This window comes from Acomys minous (genome assembly GCF_964271855.1).
Source record: "Acomys minous genome assembly, chromosome: 12".
NCBI classification, from domain to species: Eukaryota; Metazoa; Chordata; class Mammalia; order Rodentia; family Muridae; genus Acomys; species Acomys minous.
In genome coordinates, this window is record NC_140493.1 from 111098765 (window position 1) to 111116210 (window position 17446).

The following is a 17446-nucleotide window of genomic DNA, read 5'->3' on the forward strand; positions in this document are numbered from 1 at the left end:
GAAAGGCCTGCAGCGGCTTGGTGCCACTGAGGAGCAGTTCCTGGAGGCGGCCCGGCAGGAGGAGGGGGAGCTGGACAGAGTGCCCTGTCTGTACAGCAGCCTGACCCCCGACGGCTGGAGCGACGTGGACGGCCTGCTCAGCTGTGTGCGCCTGGCCATTGCTGATGAACAGAAGAAGGTGGTGTGGACGGAGCACAGCCCCTGCTGAAGCCCGGACCTGGCTTAGGACTGTGGGGACCTCCCTGTGCCTGTTAAGGCTGTCAGCAAACAACCCCGCTTCCTCTCTGGTAGGGGCCTGACCTCACATGCTCCAGCAATCATGGTGTAAACGAAGCTACCTTCACACAGTACGACCTGGGCTTATGGAGGACCGGTGAACACTCTGCTAAGCCGGGGTCCTTCCTGAGATCAGCCCAGGCCAGCGCCCCAACCTCCTGTGATAACAGGAAATACTTCATGGGGGCTGTCCCCTCCTTTTACATTTCCAATACCAACGGAACTTTGCCAGCTCACTGGAGCTGTCCTCCCGCTCAGGGCAGGGGCACAGACTCTGGGCACAGCTGACCTACCTGTTTTAGCTGCTAAGAGCCAAGTGCTGCCACTGACACTGCAAACCAGACAGACTTACTTGAGTGGCTCTTTGACTCACAGCCTCTGTGCCCGGCCGCAAACACTGGGTTGCTTTGGTAGGTGTCCTGGACAGAGCCAGAGGACCCTTCCTGAGTGAAGACTTGACTCTCAAACTGACATTGCCCCTGGTCTTTCTTAGGGTGCATTACACCCCACTTGGTTCAAGCCTCTGCCTAGCCATAAGCAGAGTCATTTTTACCGAGTATTTGAATCTCACTGCCTAAGACCTACTGTGCTACTATGAAGTTCTGTATACTGTTTTTTTTGTTTGTTTTTGTTTTTTTTTTCCGAGACAGGGTTTCTCTGTGTAGCCCTGCTTGTCCTGGACTCACTTTGTAGACCAGGCTGGCCTCGAACTCACAGAGATCTGCCTGCCTCTGCCTCCCAAGTGCTGGGATTAAAGGCGTGCGCCACCACCGCAACTGGCTTTCTGAGCACCGTTAATACTGTTGTCAAAAGGTTTTCTGATGCTGAGGCCCACGGCTCTCACTGCCTCCCCGGATGGAATTGACAGGGGCACAGGGGACAGGCACTGTCTTTCTAGGTTCCTAGGCTGTGCTTCCGACCCTTGGCAAGTGGAGGAGGAAGAGGAAAGCTGGGGTCACATGCTGGGGTCACTCAGAGAGGCGACTGTCGGCACCGCCTCCGTTGGCCCCTCTGTGTCTCGGAGGGCTGGCAGGGGCCCCAGGGACTGTCAGAGCTCATTGTGAAGGGGCTGGCACTGAGGTGTAAGCTTTTCCTCTAGGACCCCGTCAGGGGCGCACACCCATGGGTCATGCGTCTCCCACTGCCACTTGACCAGCTGAGCTTTCAGCATCTCCAGCACTTGGGCGAAGTGTGGGTCGGCGGCCAGGTTCTGCGTCTCTCGGGGGTCCCGGCTCACGTCGTAGAGTTCCCAGCGTTCCCGGTAGTAGTAATGGTGGAGATCCTTGTACCAGCCCGTGGGCTGGCCGGATGTGGTGCGGTTCAGGATATCCTGGAAGGTCGGCGAGACATAGAAATCTTGGTCGATGGGAAACGGCATCTTGAAGTTGAGGTTGTGAATGAGGCGGAAGTTCTGGTGGTGCACGGAGCGCATGGGGTAGGACATGGTGACCTCGTGGTGGCTCTGGCTGCTGAACACGGTGGCCCACGGGGGCTCCATCTCCAGCGCGGGCAGCAGGGATCGGCCTGCGAGCTGGACCGTCTTTGAGCCGAAGATGGCGTAGCTGGGGTACGGGATGGAGAACCAGTCCAGGATGGTGGGGGTGAGGTCTGGAAAGGAACAGCCTCTTAGCAGGGGTCCCCGAGGGCTGAATCTGAGTCTCTCTAGAATTCCCATGCTTTCCCCCACCCCCGCCTCCCCACCCCTGTCAAGGATCAGACAACCAGTGGGGAAGGGCTCCTCCGGGCTGCACCTCTCATCACTGGTCACTTCTTGCCTGTGAGGCCCTGGCTTGCCGATATCCAGGGACCTTGTGGGGTCATGGCCTGGTGCTTTGTATTAGATTGCTAATTACTACCCCTACCCCCAGCCCCCCAGGACACACCTGAAAGTGATGCCTAAGAAATTATTCCAGGCTGGCTGATTAAAAGGCCTAACCCCCCCCTCCCCCCTCCGGGCAGGGCAGCATGGGGTAGGTGTGGCCAAAGTTCTCAGGTTTGGGGGAGAGAAGGATCTTGGGAGGAAGAGGGAACGGCCACCAAGGTTAGTGTGGGAACTGCACATAGCAGGACCGGCATGGAGGGAGGGAGGACATTAGCAAGTATTTGTGGATGGGAGGCAGCCCAGGTGGGATTTATTAGAGCAGATGCCATGATACGGGGGCTTGGGATGTAACGGAAGGTTGCTTAGGAGGTGATGTCTGCCACGCCCCAGGTGAAGTAAGGCTATTCTAAATTGATCAGGTGTCTGTGTCTTTACCGACTGTGAAGGCGGGTTGGATAACAATGCTGAGATAATTATAAACATGATAATAAACATTATTTAGGAAATGCTTTCTTTTTTTTTTGGTTTTTCGAGACAGGGTTTCTCTGTGTAGCCTTGGCTGTCCTGGACTCACTTTGTAGACCAGGCTGGCCTCGAACTCACAGCGATTAGGAAATGCTTTTAAATTAACAACAGGGCCTTCCAAAATCCTATGCATCCAGAGAGCCCTGGGTATGGAGGGTTCAGTAGTCACTCAGGGTCGGTCACATGGTTCCCTCACTCATGGTTCAAGGGCCACGGGGAGAGGTGGCTCCTGGGCTGGAGGGAGCCTATCTCGTAAGCCCCAAGAAGAACACAGGGGCTCTCTCCAAGCAGTGAGGGGCACAGCACGCGTCTGCCTGGGTTGTCTAACTCTCTGTTCCCCATACCTGCGGGCTTGGTCCCTCATGGCGAGGAGCTGGATTGCCAGCGCCTCTTAGAGCTAAGTCACGAGAGGCTCTGGATCCCGAGAAAAACGGAGATGGTTCTCAAGTGGGTAACCCACAGCCCATTGGTACCACCTGGAACCCACCAGACGCTCTGAGGGGGTCATGACCCGACAGGAGCAGGCCTCCCAGTCCCTACCCAGGTGGAAGAGCACTCCCTACATCAGGGAGCACTCCCTACATCGGGGAGCACTCCAGCACCTGACCCGTGCCAGTCCCACTGGACTGCACTTCTCCCCCATGAGACAGACAGACAGACAGCCATACCCAGAAGGCTCACGTAGGCCTCGCTGACCTGGCCCCAACGTTGTGGGTGCTCTGGGGATGACACCAACAAGGGCTCAGCTGTGCCGGGCCAGTACAGATTGGTCCTGCCACTGGGGAAGGGGATCCCGTTGTCGGACGTGAAGATGATGAGGGTGTCGTTGAGCACCCCGGCGCCTCGCAGCTCCTGGAGCACCAGTCCTACCCCTGAGGAGAGGAGGAGGGAGAAGGCTCGGGCACGTGTGTCCGTTCATCCCTGGGCTGTTACCTCCTGGCCCTCAAACACCCCTCCGGTCCTCCCTGCAGGCCAAGCCCCTTGCCTCCAGCTCACAGCCCCTGTACTTGAGCAGGCCACATGGCTTCCAGGGACCCCTCATCCCTCAGAACTGCTGTCACATTGCTGCTGCTATTGCCGAGCTAGTTTCTGCGTTTTAGAATCTTGTGTCTGTCCCATGGAGCAGAGAGTGACAGCTTGGGCAAGACACTGCTGTTAGGGACCTTTTCTTTCTTTCTTTTTTTTTTCTTTTTGGTTTTTGTTTTTGTTTTTGTTTTGTTTTGTTTTTTCGATACAGGGTTTCTCTGTGTAGTCTTGGCTACCCTGGACTCACTTTGTAGACCAGGATGGCCTCGAACTCACAGTGATCCACCTGCCTCTGCCTCCCAAGTGCTGGGATTAAAGGCGTGTGCCACCACGCCCAGCCCTTTTCTTTCTTTCTTTTCTTTCTTTTTTTTTTTCCTAGACAGGGTTTCTCTGTGTAGCCCTGGCTGTCCTGGACTCACTTTTGTAGACCAGGCTGGCCTTGAACTCATAGCGATCCGCCTGCCTCTGCCTCCCGAGTGCTGGGATTAAAGGTGTGCACCACCACGGCCTGGCGGGACCTTTTACTAGCACACCAGCAGGGATGTGATCCCAGTACCACCCCCTGCAGGCTTGGATCCCACCCCTAGGCATGTCTACAGGAGCCTGTCAGCGCCCTCTTCCTTAGAAGACAGACTTAGCAGATAGATGCAAGTTAAGGATCCATGGAGAAGGGGCCAGGCGTGGTGGCGCATACCCTTAATCCCAGTACTCGGGAGGCAGAGGCAGGTGGATCGCTGTGAGTTTGAGGCCAGCCTAGTCTACAAAAGTGAGTCCAGGACAGCCAGGGCTACACAGAGAAACCCTGTCTTGAAAAACAAAAACAAAAAACAAGAGAGGGCACCCAGAGACAGCTTAGCCACTGACATGCTTGCCATGCAAGAGTTAGGATAGCAGTTTGGATCCCAGAAACCCACATAATTGCCAGGTGGGTGAGAGAGCTTTCCTGGAGCCCCAGCAGTGCCCAGCAGAAACAGGATGCCCAGAGCACGCTGGCTCAGAGGACCAGCTCTGTCAGCAGCAGCTCTGGGTTTGACTGACAGGCTCTGCCTCGGAAAGTAAAGTGGAAATGAGACTGTAGATGAATTCCAACACCAACCTCGGGCCTCCATGCGCACACACACATTTGTACATCCACATATGTGTAAAAACGGGCATGCACAAACACATGCACGCATGAAAAATAAAAGAAACAATGTAGTTTAATTAATGAAAAGAATGTGGCTGGAGAGATAGTTTAGTGGTTATGAGCACTGGCTGCTCTTCCAGAGGACCTGGGTTCAATTCCCAGCAACCACCGGGTGGCTCACAACCGTCTGTAACTCCAATTCAGAAGATCTGTTGCCCTTTTTTTTTTTGGTGGGCACTGCATGCATGTGATGTACTTACATACACGTAGGCAAAACACCCATACAAGTAAAATAAGTGTTTTTTGAAAAAGAAGAAGAAGAAGAGCAACAGACAAAAGGGCAGAAGACGCACAGCTAAGCAGGCGACGTGAAGCTGGGGCTGGAGCTTGCCGTAACGTGGCCGCGAACCCAGGGATACCGAGGCCGCAAAAGCAACGACTCGGGCCCTCGACACCAACCCTGGCTCACACTATGTTCCTACTGGGACCCACTTGAGTGGAGTCCAGCCTGGCTAGAGGTCCCTGGCCTGTGATAAGAAAGACAGCCTCGGTCGCGGGGACCCACCTTGGTCCATCCGGCCGATGGTGGTATACTGAGCTGCTAGGTCTGCTCGGGCTGCTGGTGTGTCAGGGACAAAGTAAGGCACCTGAGGGAGAAGGCAGGGGCAGAGCGCTTGAGAATGGGCGGGGCCAGGGACCGGACAGGTCGCGGTCAACACCGGCCATTTCCGACTGGGTAGGAGGCAGTGCGCGTCCTTCCCCCATTCTCCCATGAACAGACCGGTCGGTGCAGCTTTACTCTGCACACAGTCAATCGCTTCGTCTCCAGGGTCCAGGGCTCCCTCTGCAGCCCGCACACAAGGACCTGGAGCCAAGTCCCCTCATCCTGGGGGTGAGGTCTGCAGCTCTAAGGAGCCCAGGGCCCTGGATTTAGAGCACGGTGGGTCATAGGCCTTGGAAACGTTGCAAGGCCCCCTCCTACCGTCACGTCCTGAGGGTCGTAGGTCTGGGGTGTCCAGTCTGGAATGCGCCCCATGCCGCTCTCCCCACTGCCAAACTTCTCACAGAAGGTTCCGTACTGGGGCTGGGAGTGCCCGCAGCGGTGGGGGTCGTGGAAAGCCACGTAGAGGAAGAAAGGCCTGAACATGGAGGGATGGGTCAGTGTGGGTGCCAAGGCCAGGCCACTGTCCTGGCCCCATGAGCCCCCGTTCTTGGGTCGGCACACTTTGGCTTGGCTTACTCTTACTGGCAAGTCACCCCAGCTCCCTTTTCTCCTGGGCATCTAGAATGTTTTCCTCTGCCCCTGCCACAGCCACCTGTGAGCCCTGGGATGACGGCCTAAGCCCACCTGAGAGGTCTGGCCCCCCCAGAGGGTTAGCAGGGCAGAGCCTCCCCTTACCTGCCACCCTCCCACCCTCGTACCTGTCGTCCCGAGTCTGCAGGAATTTCTGGACTAGTTGCTTGATTCTAGTGATGTTCCTCCCCACTTGCAGCACAGAGCTGTTCTCCTCTGTGAATGCAAAGTCGAAGGGGTACACCGCCTCTGGACCCACGTGCTTTTTCCCAACGATGCCTGAGGGTGGGCAAGAGGTCTGTCTGGGATCCACTCTGTCCCCTTATCCTGCCCAAACCCCAAACGTGTGGCTGCTACGGATGGGCAGCTTGGAGCCTCCCTCTCTAAGAGACTAGAAAGGATCACAAAGTGGCCTCACCTCCCCTGTGTACACGCTGGCCTGGCTGAGCAGCAGGTTACACAGGTTGGTACAAACAACGCTGTTAGGGACTTTCTTTTCCTTCTTTTTCTTTTTTAAAAAGATTTATTTATTTATTTATTATGTATACAGTGCTCTGTCTGCATGTACACCTGCAGGCCATAAGAGGGCATCAGATCACATTATAGATGGTTGTGAGCCACCATGTGGTTGCTGGGAATTGAACTCAGGACTTCTGGAAGAGCAGTCAATACTCTTAACCCCTGAGCCATCTCTCCAGCCCCTGTTAGGGACTTTCTAATAGCACCAGCAGGGATAGGATCCCGGTACCATCTCCTGCAGGCTTGACTCAGACCTGCAGCTTTGGCTGGGGGGGGCATGCCTCACCTGTGCGCACTCCGGCCTGGCTGAGCAGCAGCGGTAGGCTCCGCACCTTGTCGAAGGAGGTGAAGTGATGCACATCCTGGTGCAGCCCGTACATGCCATTCTGATGCTGCAGACAAAGGCACCCGATGCTGTGAGGCTGGGCTCTGACACCCCATGGCTCCTCCCAGGCCCCTTCAGGATGCTGGCCCTAGGGGACTCCGCCCTGCTCTCCCTCCTGTGCCAGGGGACACCAGCAGGGAGGAAAGGATCCAGGGAGGATGTGTTCCACTCCCCACCAAGCTACAGTGAGTCTGAGGCAAGTCTGGGCCTAGACCCTGTCTCCAAAAAGGTTGGGGTTTGTGCAAGATAGCTCATCTGGGAAAGCGTTCAGCCTGTGATGCACCACTCCTGATGTATTCACATGGTGTGAGGGAAGAACCGATTCCCAAGCCAGGTGTGGTGGCACACATTTTTCAATCCCAGCTCTTGGGAGGCAGAGGCCAGGGGATCACTATGAGTTCGAGGCCAGGCTGGTCTACAGGGTAAGTCCAGGACAGCCAGGGTTCTGTGTAACAGAGAAATCCTATCTCAAAAAACCAAAACCAAACAAACAAGCAACACTGACACAGGGTCTCTGCATGTAGCCCCGGCTGCCCTGGAACGCACTCTGTAGAACAGGCTGGCTGTGAGCTGCCTCTGCCTCCCAAGTGCTGGGACCCAGTGCTGGGATTAAAGCCAAGCTAACCATCTTCCACCCCAACAAAGATCTTGAAAAAGATTAGTAAGTTCTGACAAGGGCTACAAGGAGCAGATCCCACAGAGACTCTAAGCTCAGTGTCTCCACCAGTCATAATAGCCGAGCAGGAGGTGGTTCCACCTGCAAGAGGGCCCTGAAGTCATCAGATTTAGACAGAGTGGAGGGCGGGGTCATTCTGGCAGCAATGGCGTTGGTGGTATTTAATGAGGAGAGAGAATCTCAGCTAAAGCAACTTGTAGGGTGCCTGTAGTCATGTGAGCGTGTTTCACAGCACTGACCGTGCTGTTGAGATGGCAAACTTTATGTTTTGTGTACTTTACCATAACAACAAAAAAAGGAAGTGCCTTGACCATACACGGGAGCCCACCCACCATGCAGGGCACTTTCCCCACACAGCCATGCTTGGCCAACCCCACAATGACCCGTGAGTGACATCTCACTGTACCCATGTCACAGATGAGGACACTAAGGCACTGAGGGGTATGCTGTTTGTTCACAGCCACGGAGCGGCAGAGCCAGCTGAGCTGAGAGGTGGTAAGGCAGAGCTCTGGTTGCACCTGAGACCTCTGGGCTGTATCTGCCCCTAAGGGAAACCAGGCAGCACCCAGGGAGAGAGGCCAGTTCTCCTGGGCCCTAGAGTCACCTATCTACCCCTCCCAGCTCCATCCCACTAGCTACTCTTACCTGGGGCAGGCCAGTGAGGAGGCTGGCACGGCTGGGGGAACAGCTGCTGACTGAGGTAAAGGCGTTACGGAAGATGAGGCTGCGGCAGGCCAGGGCGTCCAGGTGAGGGGTGGTGATGGCGCTATTGTTATATGCGCCACTCTCAAAGCCTCCATCATCCGCTGAGAAAGTCAGAACAGAGGGCACGTTGGCTGGGCTCAGAAGAGACAGTCGAGGAGGCCACGGCGGGGGTGGGGAGGGGGGGGGCACACGACATGACAGGGTGGTACTGTTGAGAAGGCCTGGCCCTGTGATGCTCAGAACAAGATACTCCCAGAAGGCAGGATGCCTACCTGAGAGCTATGATGCCAGGCACAGTGAGACAGGAGCTGTGAGCAAGCAGGGACCACACAGTCAAGGAAGATTCCCTGGGTGGATGTGCTGACATGGGACCCAATGCTGGGCACTCAGGTGGGAATGTTAACAGTGGGCTAGTGTGCGGAGCACAACACCCCAGAAAACGTGGTGTCTTTGCAGGCATGTTAGCGGGTGGTAGCTGAATGCAGTCATGGCAGGCTACTGGGCCTCCCTGGGCTTTGCAGACACCTCACAAGGTGACAGCCAGGTGGGAGAACCATGCCCAGGACACAGCTGAGGTGCGTGTGTGCGCACAGCACATCGCTGCCTGTCGCTGAGACACAGTCCTCTTCCCTGAAGGCTACAACCTTGCAGATTGTGTATTTTTCCTTCCACCCTACAGGAGGCACCAGAAGTCTGGAGCGGTGAAGCTCCACAGCCATTGCTGGGCAGTTGAAATGGGGGAAGGCCACCCAGATCCTGCTCTGCAGGAGAGGGCAGCAGGGGCACTCCAGGAGTAACTGAGGAGAATCCCGGTGGCAACATGTCACTCACCTGCCTCAGAGGCAATGCAATCCTTCAACAAAGGCCAGCCTCCTGGCCAGCTGTCACCCGGTACCCCACTGGACCAACCATGCAAGAACCAAAGACAGCTGAGCAGGCAGGGCGCAGGGACAGGCGGGAGGACAGATGGGAGAAAGGGGGATGACAGGTGGGAGGAAAGGGGGGAGGACAGGTGGGAGGACAGGGGGAGGACAGGTGGGAGGACAGGGGGGAGGACAGGAGGGAGGAAAGGGGGAGGACGGCGGGAGGACAAAGGGAAGGATGGGGGGAGGACAGGGGGAGGACGGGTGGGAGGACAGGGGGGAGGACAGGGGGGAGGACAGGTGGAACCACTGCGTTAGGCGTGCCTTCTGCTGGAGGCCAGGAAGCAAGCTGCTTCTGCACACAAAGGTCCCAGCACCCGCTTATGTCACTGATACAGACTGAACTGCATCCTTCCAAAATTGATGCTGTCCCTGTCTGAATCCACAGTCCGTTAACGGTTAAATGGGGGTGGTGGTGGGGTCCAATCCAAGGGGACTGAGGCATTTCTGTCATGCTCAGGAATGAGAAGGCTGCCATCAACAAGCCAGGAAGGCCTCCCCAGAGCCAGACGGAGGAGCCACTGGCTGCCTGGTCCCAGTCTCCATATTCTGGAATTGCTAGAAATACATTTGTTTAGGCCAGGTGTGGTGGCGCACACACCCTCTCTCAAGAAAAAGAAAAAAAGAAAAGAAAAGAAAAAAGAAATACATTTGTTTGTTAAGATGGCCTGTAAACTGGGCAGTGGTGGCACACACCTTTGATCTCAGCACTCAGGAGGCAGAGGCAGGCACATTGCTGTGAGTTCGAGGCCAGCCTGGTGTACAATGTGAGTCTAGGACAGCCAAGGCTGCACAGAGAAACCCTGTCTCGAAAACCAAAACCAAACAAAAAAACCAACCAAAACAAACAAACAAAACAAAACAAAACCATGGCTCTGTGTGTGTGTGTGTGTGTGTGTGTGTGTGTGTGTGTTTTAACTTTTATTTTGTGCTTTGTGAGTATTTGGCCTGCATGTATACATGTGTGCACCCTGCCTGGAATGCCCACAAAGATAAAAAGGGATCATCAGATACCTTAGAAGTGGAGTTAAAAATCCTGTGAGGGGCTGGAGAGATGGCTCAGTGGTGAAGAGCGCTGGCTGCTCTTCCAGAGGACCTGAGTTCAATTCCCAGCACCCACATGGCGGCTCACCACTGTCTCTAACTCCAGTTCCACCGTCACACAGATATGCAGGCAGGACACCAAATGCACATAAAAATAAATAAATCTTAAAAAAAAAGAAAAGAAAGAAAGAAAAAGGAAAAGAATCGCTGTCAGATGCCATGGAGGTGCTGGGAATTGAACCTGTGACCTCTGGAAAGGTGGCAAGTACTCTTTTTTTTTTTTTTTTTTTTTTGGTTTTTCGAGACAGGGTCTCTCTGTGTTAGCCTTGGCTGTCCTGGACTCACTTTGTAGACCAGGCTGGCCTCGAACTCACAGCGATCCGCCCGCCTCTGCCTCCCGAGTGCTGGGATTAAAGGCGTGCGCCACCACGCCCCAAGCCTCTTGGGTTTTTGTAGTTATGGCTGTCTAAGCTGAGACAGGGCCTAAGCAGGCTGGGCCAGGCTCCGAAGGTTCCAGCATCGACCCTATCCATGGATGTGCACTCTGCGCAAATCTTCACTAGTGCCCCAGAGAGATGTGGGGGGTCGTGGTCCCGAGACAGCAAAGCACTGTTTATGTTACAATTAGCCAACTGGCCTGCCCAGACACCACAAAATTTATCAGAAAGTGTGGTCCTGGCCCAGGGCCAGACCTCAGAAGGCCTGGGTTGTCACAAGCCAGGCACTGATCACCCAAACAGGAAGTCTCGTGAACGCAGGAGGAACTTGGTGGTTTCTAAGAGGGGCTGAGGGAGTTTGGATGGCCAATGGAGTACTGTACCTCTGGGCCGGGAGTTGGAAAAGGGCTGTCCCAGGACACGCTGCAAAGACTCGGGGACTCAGGGGCCAGCCTCGAAGCTTCTCAGGAGCCTGTAAACCCCCTATGCCACGGGGTCTCCCTGGCAGCTCTGACTACAGATGTGGGAGTGCTGGGCCAGACCGGGGAGGGCAGAAGCGGGAGGACCAGACGCAAGAGACAGGAGGGATGGCAGTGGGGCTGCAAGGGAGCCGGCCGCAGGGGTCAGCACCGACCAGTGGCTGGGAAGAGCCGAGGGGCCGCTTCTGGGGCAACAGCAGGTAGCGGAGGACGGCCACGGAAGAGACGGGCGGCACTCACCAACAATCAGCAGCACGTTGCGGGAGTGCGCGCCGCCGCAGAGTCCCAAGAGCAACAGCACCGCGCAGCGGGCCAGTCCCGGGCTGTGCATGGCTGCGCCGGTCAAAGTAAGCGGTTCCGGCTCGCCCCTCCACCCCACGGTCACGTGCGTGTTAGGCCCCGCCCAGGTCCTGCCCACTTCGCCCCTGAGATTCCTGCAGACTCAGCTAGGGCCACCTCGGGAGACTCCGAGCCTCAGCGTCCGGTGGGTGAGTCTGGGTCCGTGGAGTGGAGAGAGGGAGTGCGTGGCCCTGCTGGGCTGCAGTCACCAGGGGCCGTGGACACGGGGCCAGCGCTGCGTCTCATGGTGCACCCAACACCCGGGCCCCTCCCCACCGCGTCCCGTTGGAGTCCCGGCGCCCTCAGCCTTACTCCAAGTTCTCCGACTTGCTTGTGGTCCCTACTGGCACCTCAGGGTCCTCACTGGACTCCGGGATCCCCCGCTAGCGGCTGTGTGTGAGTGGGGAGGAGTGGGTTTTGTCCAGAGCGGCACATCAAGGGCTGGGCGCGTGAACCAGTAGTGGGGAAGCAGCTATGGTGCTGGGACGTGTGTGTGTGTGTGTGTGTGTGTGTGTGTGTGTGTGTCCGCGCGCGCTCTTGTGTCCACGTCCCAGGATTTTAGCGGATGCTACGCGCCTAGAATTAATTCTAGAATTAATTCGGGAGTTCTACTTGGTCTTTGGAAATCAAACTAGTATCTTCAGGGCCCAACTCAGGCTGTACATGTCACAGGTGGGAGCTGGGTAAATCATGTGAGCCACCCCGCCCCGCCCCCATTCCTCCAACTGCAGCCCTCAGTGGTGGGTGGAGCCCTTCCTCCGCGGTGACTTGGTGCACACTTGTAAATCTTGGTTCCCTTGGGGCCTCCAGGCTGCCCACCCACACACTCTTTCCTGAGCCTGCAGGACCAGCTTCTCTCTGGGCTGGTACAGCCAAGTTCCCTGGGGAGGGGGCAAAAGAAAGGAAGGGATTCTTCAGAAGTGAAAATTCAGCCTTTAGGCATCCCATGAAGAACTAGTTTACCAGGTTTTGTTTGTGGGAGTGGGTAATGGAGAGACACTGAGGCTTGGGGACAGTGGGGTTCAGGGACAGTGGGTGAGAGGGGGAAAGAGAGGCCTTCCTGAATCCTTAGTCCAGGCTCATGTGCACAGGTTGCTGGCTTCTTTTTCCAGATCTTCACAGTTTGGGGAACTTGGCCGCTTGGCTCAGCCTCCCTTCACAAAAGACAGACTGGTCCCGAGGCCCTTGGGAAAGGGTCACTACAGGTCAAATCGCCACCTTCTCCCAAGCTCTGATCACTGCTCCCTGGAAGGTCTGGGTAAGCCAGATCCCCCAGCCTGGACATGGCACCAGACACCCGCTGTTGCTCTCGAGTGGCACTGCAGAGAAGGCTGCCCATCCTGGCCTGGCTGCCTGCCTACTCTCTGCACTGGCTGAGGATGGACTTTATTGCTGGACTCTCTGTGGGACTGACAGTCATCCCCCAGGCGCTGGCCTATGCAGAAGTGGCTGGACTCCCACCCCAGGTGAAGTGGCCATCCCCTCTCTCTACACGGCCTGACCCCTTCCTGTCCCTCAGTGTCTGTCTCGAGGCAGAAACAGTGGAGTCCGACACTTCCATGCGGATGGCCCCTTTGCGTCTAATCTTTTAGCATGTGACTGCCTTTTGGTGCCAAGCTGGTCCTGGGTTTTTTCAGCTGGGACCCAAATCATGCCTCAGGGTGACCTTAGGAACAGCCAGGTACTGGTGGCGTGTGTCTAGACATCCCAGCTCTTGGGAAGTTGAGGCAAGAGGATTGAGAATACAAGGCCAACCTATCATAGCAAGACTCAGTCACGAGACAACAGGTTTTGTTTTGTTGGGTTTTTTTTTCCCCCAAGACAGGGTTTCTCTGTGTATGTAGCCTGGGCTGTCCTGGACTTGCTTTGTAGACCAGGCTGGCCTCGAACTCACAGAGATTCTCCTGTCTCTGCCTCCTTGAGTGCTGGGATTACAGGTGTGAGCCACCACAGGCCCAACTAAGACAACAGATTTTTTTGTTTGTTTGTTTGCTGTTCTTGCAGAGGACCTGGATTCAGGTCCCAGCACCCACCTGGGGCAGCTCATACAGGGCATCCAGCACTGGCCTCTGAGGTCACCTGCACTCACATGGCACACACACACACACACACACACACACACACACACACACACTCATAGGCAGAATACTCAGGCACATAAAATTTAAAAGAAAGAACACTTTCTCAGACCCAGACCCAGACCCAGAGATATAAACAGCTCTCCGAGCGCTCCCCCACCCCACCCTTGGTAGTTAACAGAAGGAGAGAAGAGCACACCCTGGTGTGTGCGGGATTGACAGCTTAACAGCAGAGACATCGATGCATACTGACCAGCCCGGGCCTCCTGGGGTTCACTGTAGTCTTTCCCCAACAGTACGGCCTCTACTCTGCCTTCATGGGATGCTTCGTGTATCTCTTCCTGGGCACCTCCCGGGACGTGACTCTGGGCCCCACGGCTGTCATGTCCCTCCTGGTGTCCTTGTACACTTTCCGTGAACCCGCCTATGCCGTGCTGCTTGCCTTCCTGTCTGGGTGTGTCCAGCTGGCTATGGGGCTCCTGCAGTTGGGTAAGACTCCACTTTCCTGCTGTGGGATGTGTCTTCAGGCTGCTTCTCCTGGGGTGCTTTTCTGTGCATGGCTGTATACCGGGGGAGGGGGGGAACAGCCTCCAACTCGACTGTTTTCTGCACAGGGGCCAGAAATGTTGGGGCCCCAGAGCGGAGACCTTTCCTACCTTCCAGAAATGTCTAGAATACGGGGTGGAAAGTTGGCCACAGTTAAGAGCCTATACTACTCTTGCAGAGGACCCGGGTTCCGTTCCCAGTAGCCACATGGGCAACTTAGAACAAATGCTAGCTCTAGTTTCAGGGACATGGCGTCCTCTCCTGGCCTCTGTTCACACCTGCACACACACGGTGCACACGAATGCACACAAGTACACACATTAGATAAATTAAAAAAATAATAAATCTTTGGAAAAAATGTCCAGAGCAGCATGTCGGCCGTCCATCCTTAGCTGCAGTCTACCCCCCCCCCCAGCCCTCAGCCCCACTGTACCACTTCTGGGCCACGTGCACCCCTTCTCCTGAAGCTGAGTGGGTTAAGTGTCTCAGTTCTCTGTTGGCCACAGGGTTCCTGCTGGACTTCATCTCCTGCCCCGTCATTAAAGGCTTCACTTCCGCTGCCACCATCACCATTGGCTTTGGACAGATCAAGGTGGGCACACTGTCCGCCTGGACTCTGCCCCTGTGGCTGCTGCTGTCTGGCCTGGGAGTAATGTCAAGGCCAGTCTGCTAGCTGGGGCCTGTAGCTGTGTGTTCCCCGTGGAGCTCTCCGGGGTCTCCTCTTCCTAGGGGAGGTGTTGAGTGACATCTGGGGCTGGTGGCTGTACCCCTGGCTTTACTGTGTCTGTTTCTTGGTGCCTGGGTTTTCTGTTCTGTCCTTACGAGGAATTCCTTGGGAGACTTGTGGTTGCCAGCCAACTGCCCAGCTCCACATGGCTTTGCTGCTGTGGTCTCTCTTTTTCTTCTTCTTCTTCTTCTTCTTCTTCTTCTTCTTCTTCTTCTTCTTCTTCTTCTTCTTCTTCTTCTTCTTCTTCTTCTCCTCTTCCTCCTCCTCCTCCTTCTTTTTTTTCCTCCTTTTTTATTTTTGGTTTTTTGAGACAGAGTTTCTCTGTGTAACAGCTCTGGCTGTCCTGGAATTCTCTCTGTAGACCAAGCTGGCCTCGAACTCACAGGGATCCTCCTGCCTCTGCCTCCCGAGTTCTCTTTGCCATTTTTGTTGTTGTGGTTGTTTATTTGTTTTTTGTTTTTTAAGGATAGGGTTTCTCTGTGTCTAGCCTCCTGAGTACTGGGATTAAAGGCATGTGCCACCACGCCCGACTCCAAGGGTAGAATTTGCTGTCTCTGCTGCCAGCCCTGGAGGATGGACTGAGGTGTGAAGTGTCCATGCACCCAGCAAGCGTGTGCAGAGTGGGGCTGAACTCTGTCCTGCACTTGGCAACTTGGGTCCCTCATGGCATACTCAGGGCCACATGACTGGCTCGTCATGTGTCACCATGTGTCACTTGGCCCTGTGTCCGTCCCCACCCCCCCCCACCCCCCACATCTCCGCAAGGCATGCTTCCCAGGGCCAGGGGATGCTGCGCCTCTCTGTGCAGGCTGAGAAATCCAGGGTGGGATATGTGTATGTGTGTGAGGCAGTTCCGTTTTCCTTTTCTTCCTTCCTTCCTTCCTTCCTTCCTTCCTTTCTTTTTTTCTTTTCTTATATATATTTTTTCACACTGATGGCTAGTCACCAGGTCATACTTTCATGTGTGTAACTCCCAACACACACTAGGCCCCTAGATGGTAGGTTTGTCATTGTGTCCACTTTAAAACAAACAAACAATAAGGTGTGGGTGAGTGTGGTGAGGGGTATGTTCACGCCAGGGTGTCAGGGAGGCCCTGCCTTTACTTGGGAACAACGTAATCCTCCCTCCCCTCACGAGAGCTGAGTGGCCTCTTGTGTGATCATCCTGCCAGCGTGGAGATCCTTCTCTGCACGCCTGTTTTGTAATCCTAGCTGCCCACCTGGTTTTTAAAAATGCGATTAGAGGGCTGGAGAGATGGCTCAGAGGTTAAGAGCACCGACTGCTCTTCCAGAGGTCCTGAGTTCAATTCCCAGCAACCACATGGTGGCTCACAACCATCTACAATAAGATCTGGTGCCCTCTTCTGGAGTGCAGTTGTATATGCAGGCAAAACACTGTATACATAATAAATAAATATTTTTTTTTTAAAAAAATTTATTTATAAAAAAATGCAATTAGATCATGACCTGCAACCATCTGACATGGCTGGGTCTCCCCTGAGACCCAGAGCACGTCTCTGCTTACTTGCCCAGAGTCCTCACACCTCAGTGATGGCAGAGAGCAGAGGACCCCTCTGCCTGAGGGTGGTCAGTACCCAGCTCCCCTGGAGCCCTGCCTGTCTTTCTTGGTTTTGTGGTGGGTGTGGTTTTCTCCTTCTGGTTGGTGGGGACAGGGCTATGAGTGAACAGATGTGACTTTGGGCCAGTGTCTGTAGGTGGATAGAGGCCGACCAGGACATATGGTCCAGGACTCCAAACCACACAGTTGTAGAGCCGGTTTCCTTGCTTTGGGGTGTCCCAAACTGGATTTTTGTCTTGACTAAGATAACTCCACTCTCTTGCCTTAGTCTCCTGGGAGCCCTGAGGCAGCATAGCCGTGGGGATTGGGGGGGGGGTCCAGCACGGGACTCCAGGGGTTTCTCCTGATGGGGAGAGAGGGAGAGTCGGCAGAAGTGTGTGAGGAGCTGGCCTCTGTGGTGAGTGCTTTTCTAATGGCCCCTGTGTTTGAGCAGAACCTCCTGGGCCTGCGGAACGTCCCCCGCCAGTTCTTCCTGCAAGTGTATCACACCTTCCTCCACATCGGAGAGACCAGGTACCTGATGGCTTCTGTCCTTCCTTCCAGACCCCCTCCCCACCCCCACCTTCATCCCATCCAGGGGACCTGCGTTCTGTCCCACATGGGCCCTTGGGAGCAGTGTTGTTCCATCCCCCTGCAGAAAGTTAGACGCGCAGATGCCCAGGCCAGGCCAGACCTGGGTGTTGTGGACAGCCTCCCTGGAGCCTTCTGTGTCCCTTAGTCCAGAAAGCCAAGCAGTGTCTCACTTCCAATGTTCTTAGTGAGGCTGAGAACACAGACCCAGCACCAAGCTGATGCAGAGTCCAGCGCCAGCGGGCAGGGCCGGCGAGCCATGGAGAGAGCTGGGGGACCCATAGGGCACCTTTCCTTCAGGGAGTTAAGTACCCACCCAGCAGCCCAAGGGAAGCCAGAATTAATGGCCTGCTCCTTAAACCAGAAATTA

At 55.3% G+C, this 17446-nt stretch overlaps 3 protein-coding genes across 10 annotated transcripts in view; 2 read left to right on the forward strand and 1 right to left on the reverse strand.

Annotated features, from left to right (window-relative positions):
- Window positions 1-1064, forward strand: part of CARD14 (caspase recruitment domain family member 14) — a 30358-nt gene extending 29294 nt beyond the window's left edge. For both annotated transcript variants that reach the window (XM_084750593.1, XM_084750592.1), the window contains exon 23: window positions 1-1064. In XM_084750593.1, the coding sequence (XP_084606719.1) occupies window positions 1-208 (208 nt within the window). In that variant the 3' untranslated portion in view covers window positions 209-1064.
- On the reverse strand, window positions 1054-11635 carry SGSH (N-sulfoglucosamine sulfohydrolase). 3 transcript variants are annotated; one of them, XM_084750604.1, is made up of 8 exons: window positions 11478-11635; window positions 8295-8455; window positions 6875-6980; window positions 6198-6285; window positions 5758-5914; window positions 5341-5422; window positions 3292-3495; window positions 1054-1884 (listed from the first exon to the last, which is right to left on the reverse strand). In XM_084750604.1, exons 1-8 carry the CDS (start codon window positions 11566-11568, stop codon window positions 1325-1327), a joined length of 1449 nt encoding a protein of 482 aa, XP_084606730.1. In that variant the 5' UTR covers window positions 11569-11635; the 3' UTR covers window positions 1054-1324. The 3 variants fall into 3 exon arrangements, with proteins under 3 accessions (XP_084606730.1, XP_084606729.1, XP_084606731.1); XM_084750603.1 differs by having other exon boundaries at window positions 6198-6348; XM_084750605.1 differs by having other exon boundaries at window positions 1460-1884; window positions 3320-3495; window positions 6198-6348.
- The window catches only part of SLC26A11 (solute carrier family 26 member 11), a 19567-nt gene continuing 13750 nt past the window's right edge, over window positions 11630-17446 (forward strand). Inside the window, exons 1-5 of one of the 5 annotated variants that reach the window (XM_084750598.1) lie at window positions 11630-11725; window positions 12689-13042; window positions 13951-14143; window positions 14707-14792; window positions 16940-17019. In XM_084750598.1, coding sequence (XP_084606724.1) covers window positions 12860-13042; window positions 13951-14143; window positions 14707-14792; window positions 16940-17019 — 542 coding nt within the window. In that variant the 5' untranslated portion in view covers window positions 11630-11725; window positions 12689-12859. The other 4 variants (XM_084750599.1, XM_084750600.1, XM_084750601.1 and 1 more) reach the window with 4 other exon arrangements.

Bases quoted from the DNA above. Each gene is read 5' to 3' on its own strand.
- SGSH (XM_084750603.1), bottom strand. From the start codon at position 11,568: ATGCACAGCCCGGGACTGGCCCGCTGCGCGGTGCTGTTGCTCTTGGGA. The intron at 6,349-6,874 runs GTGAGGCATGCC...GCCCACCCTCAG, and splicing joins CCAGGCCGGAGTGCGCACAG to GCATCGTTGGGAAAAAGCAC. The intron at 5,423-5,757 runs GTAGGAGGGGGC...CTTCTCCCTCAG, and splicing joins ACGACCCTCAGGACGTGACG to GTGCCTTACTTTGTCCCTGA.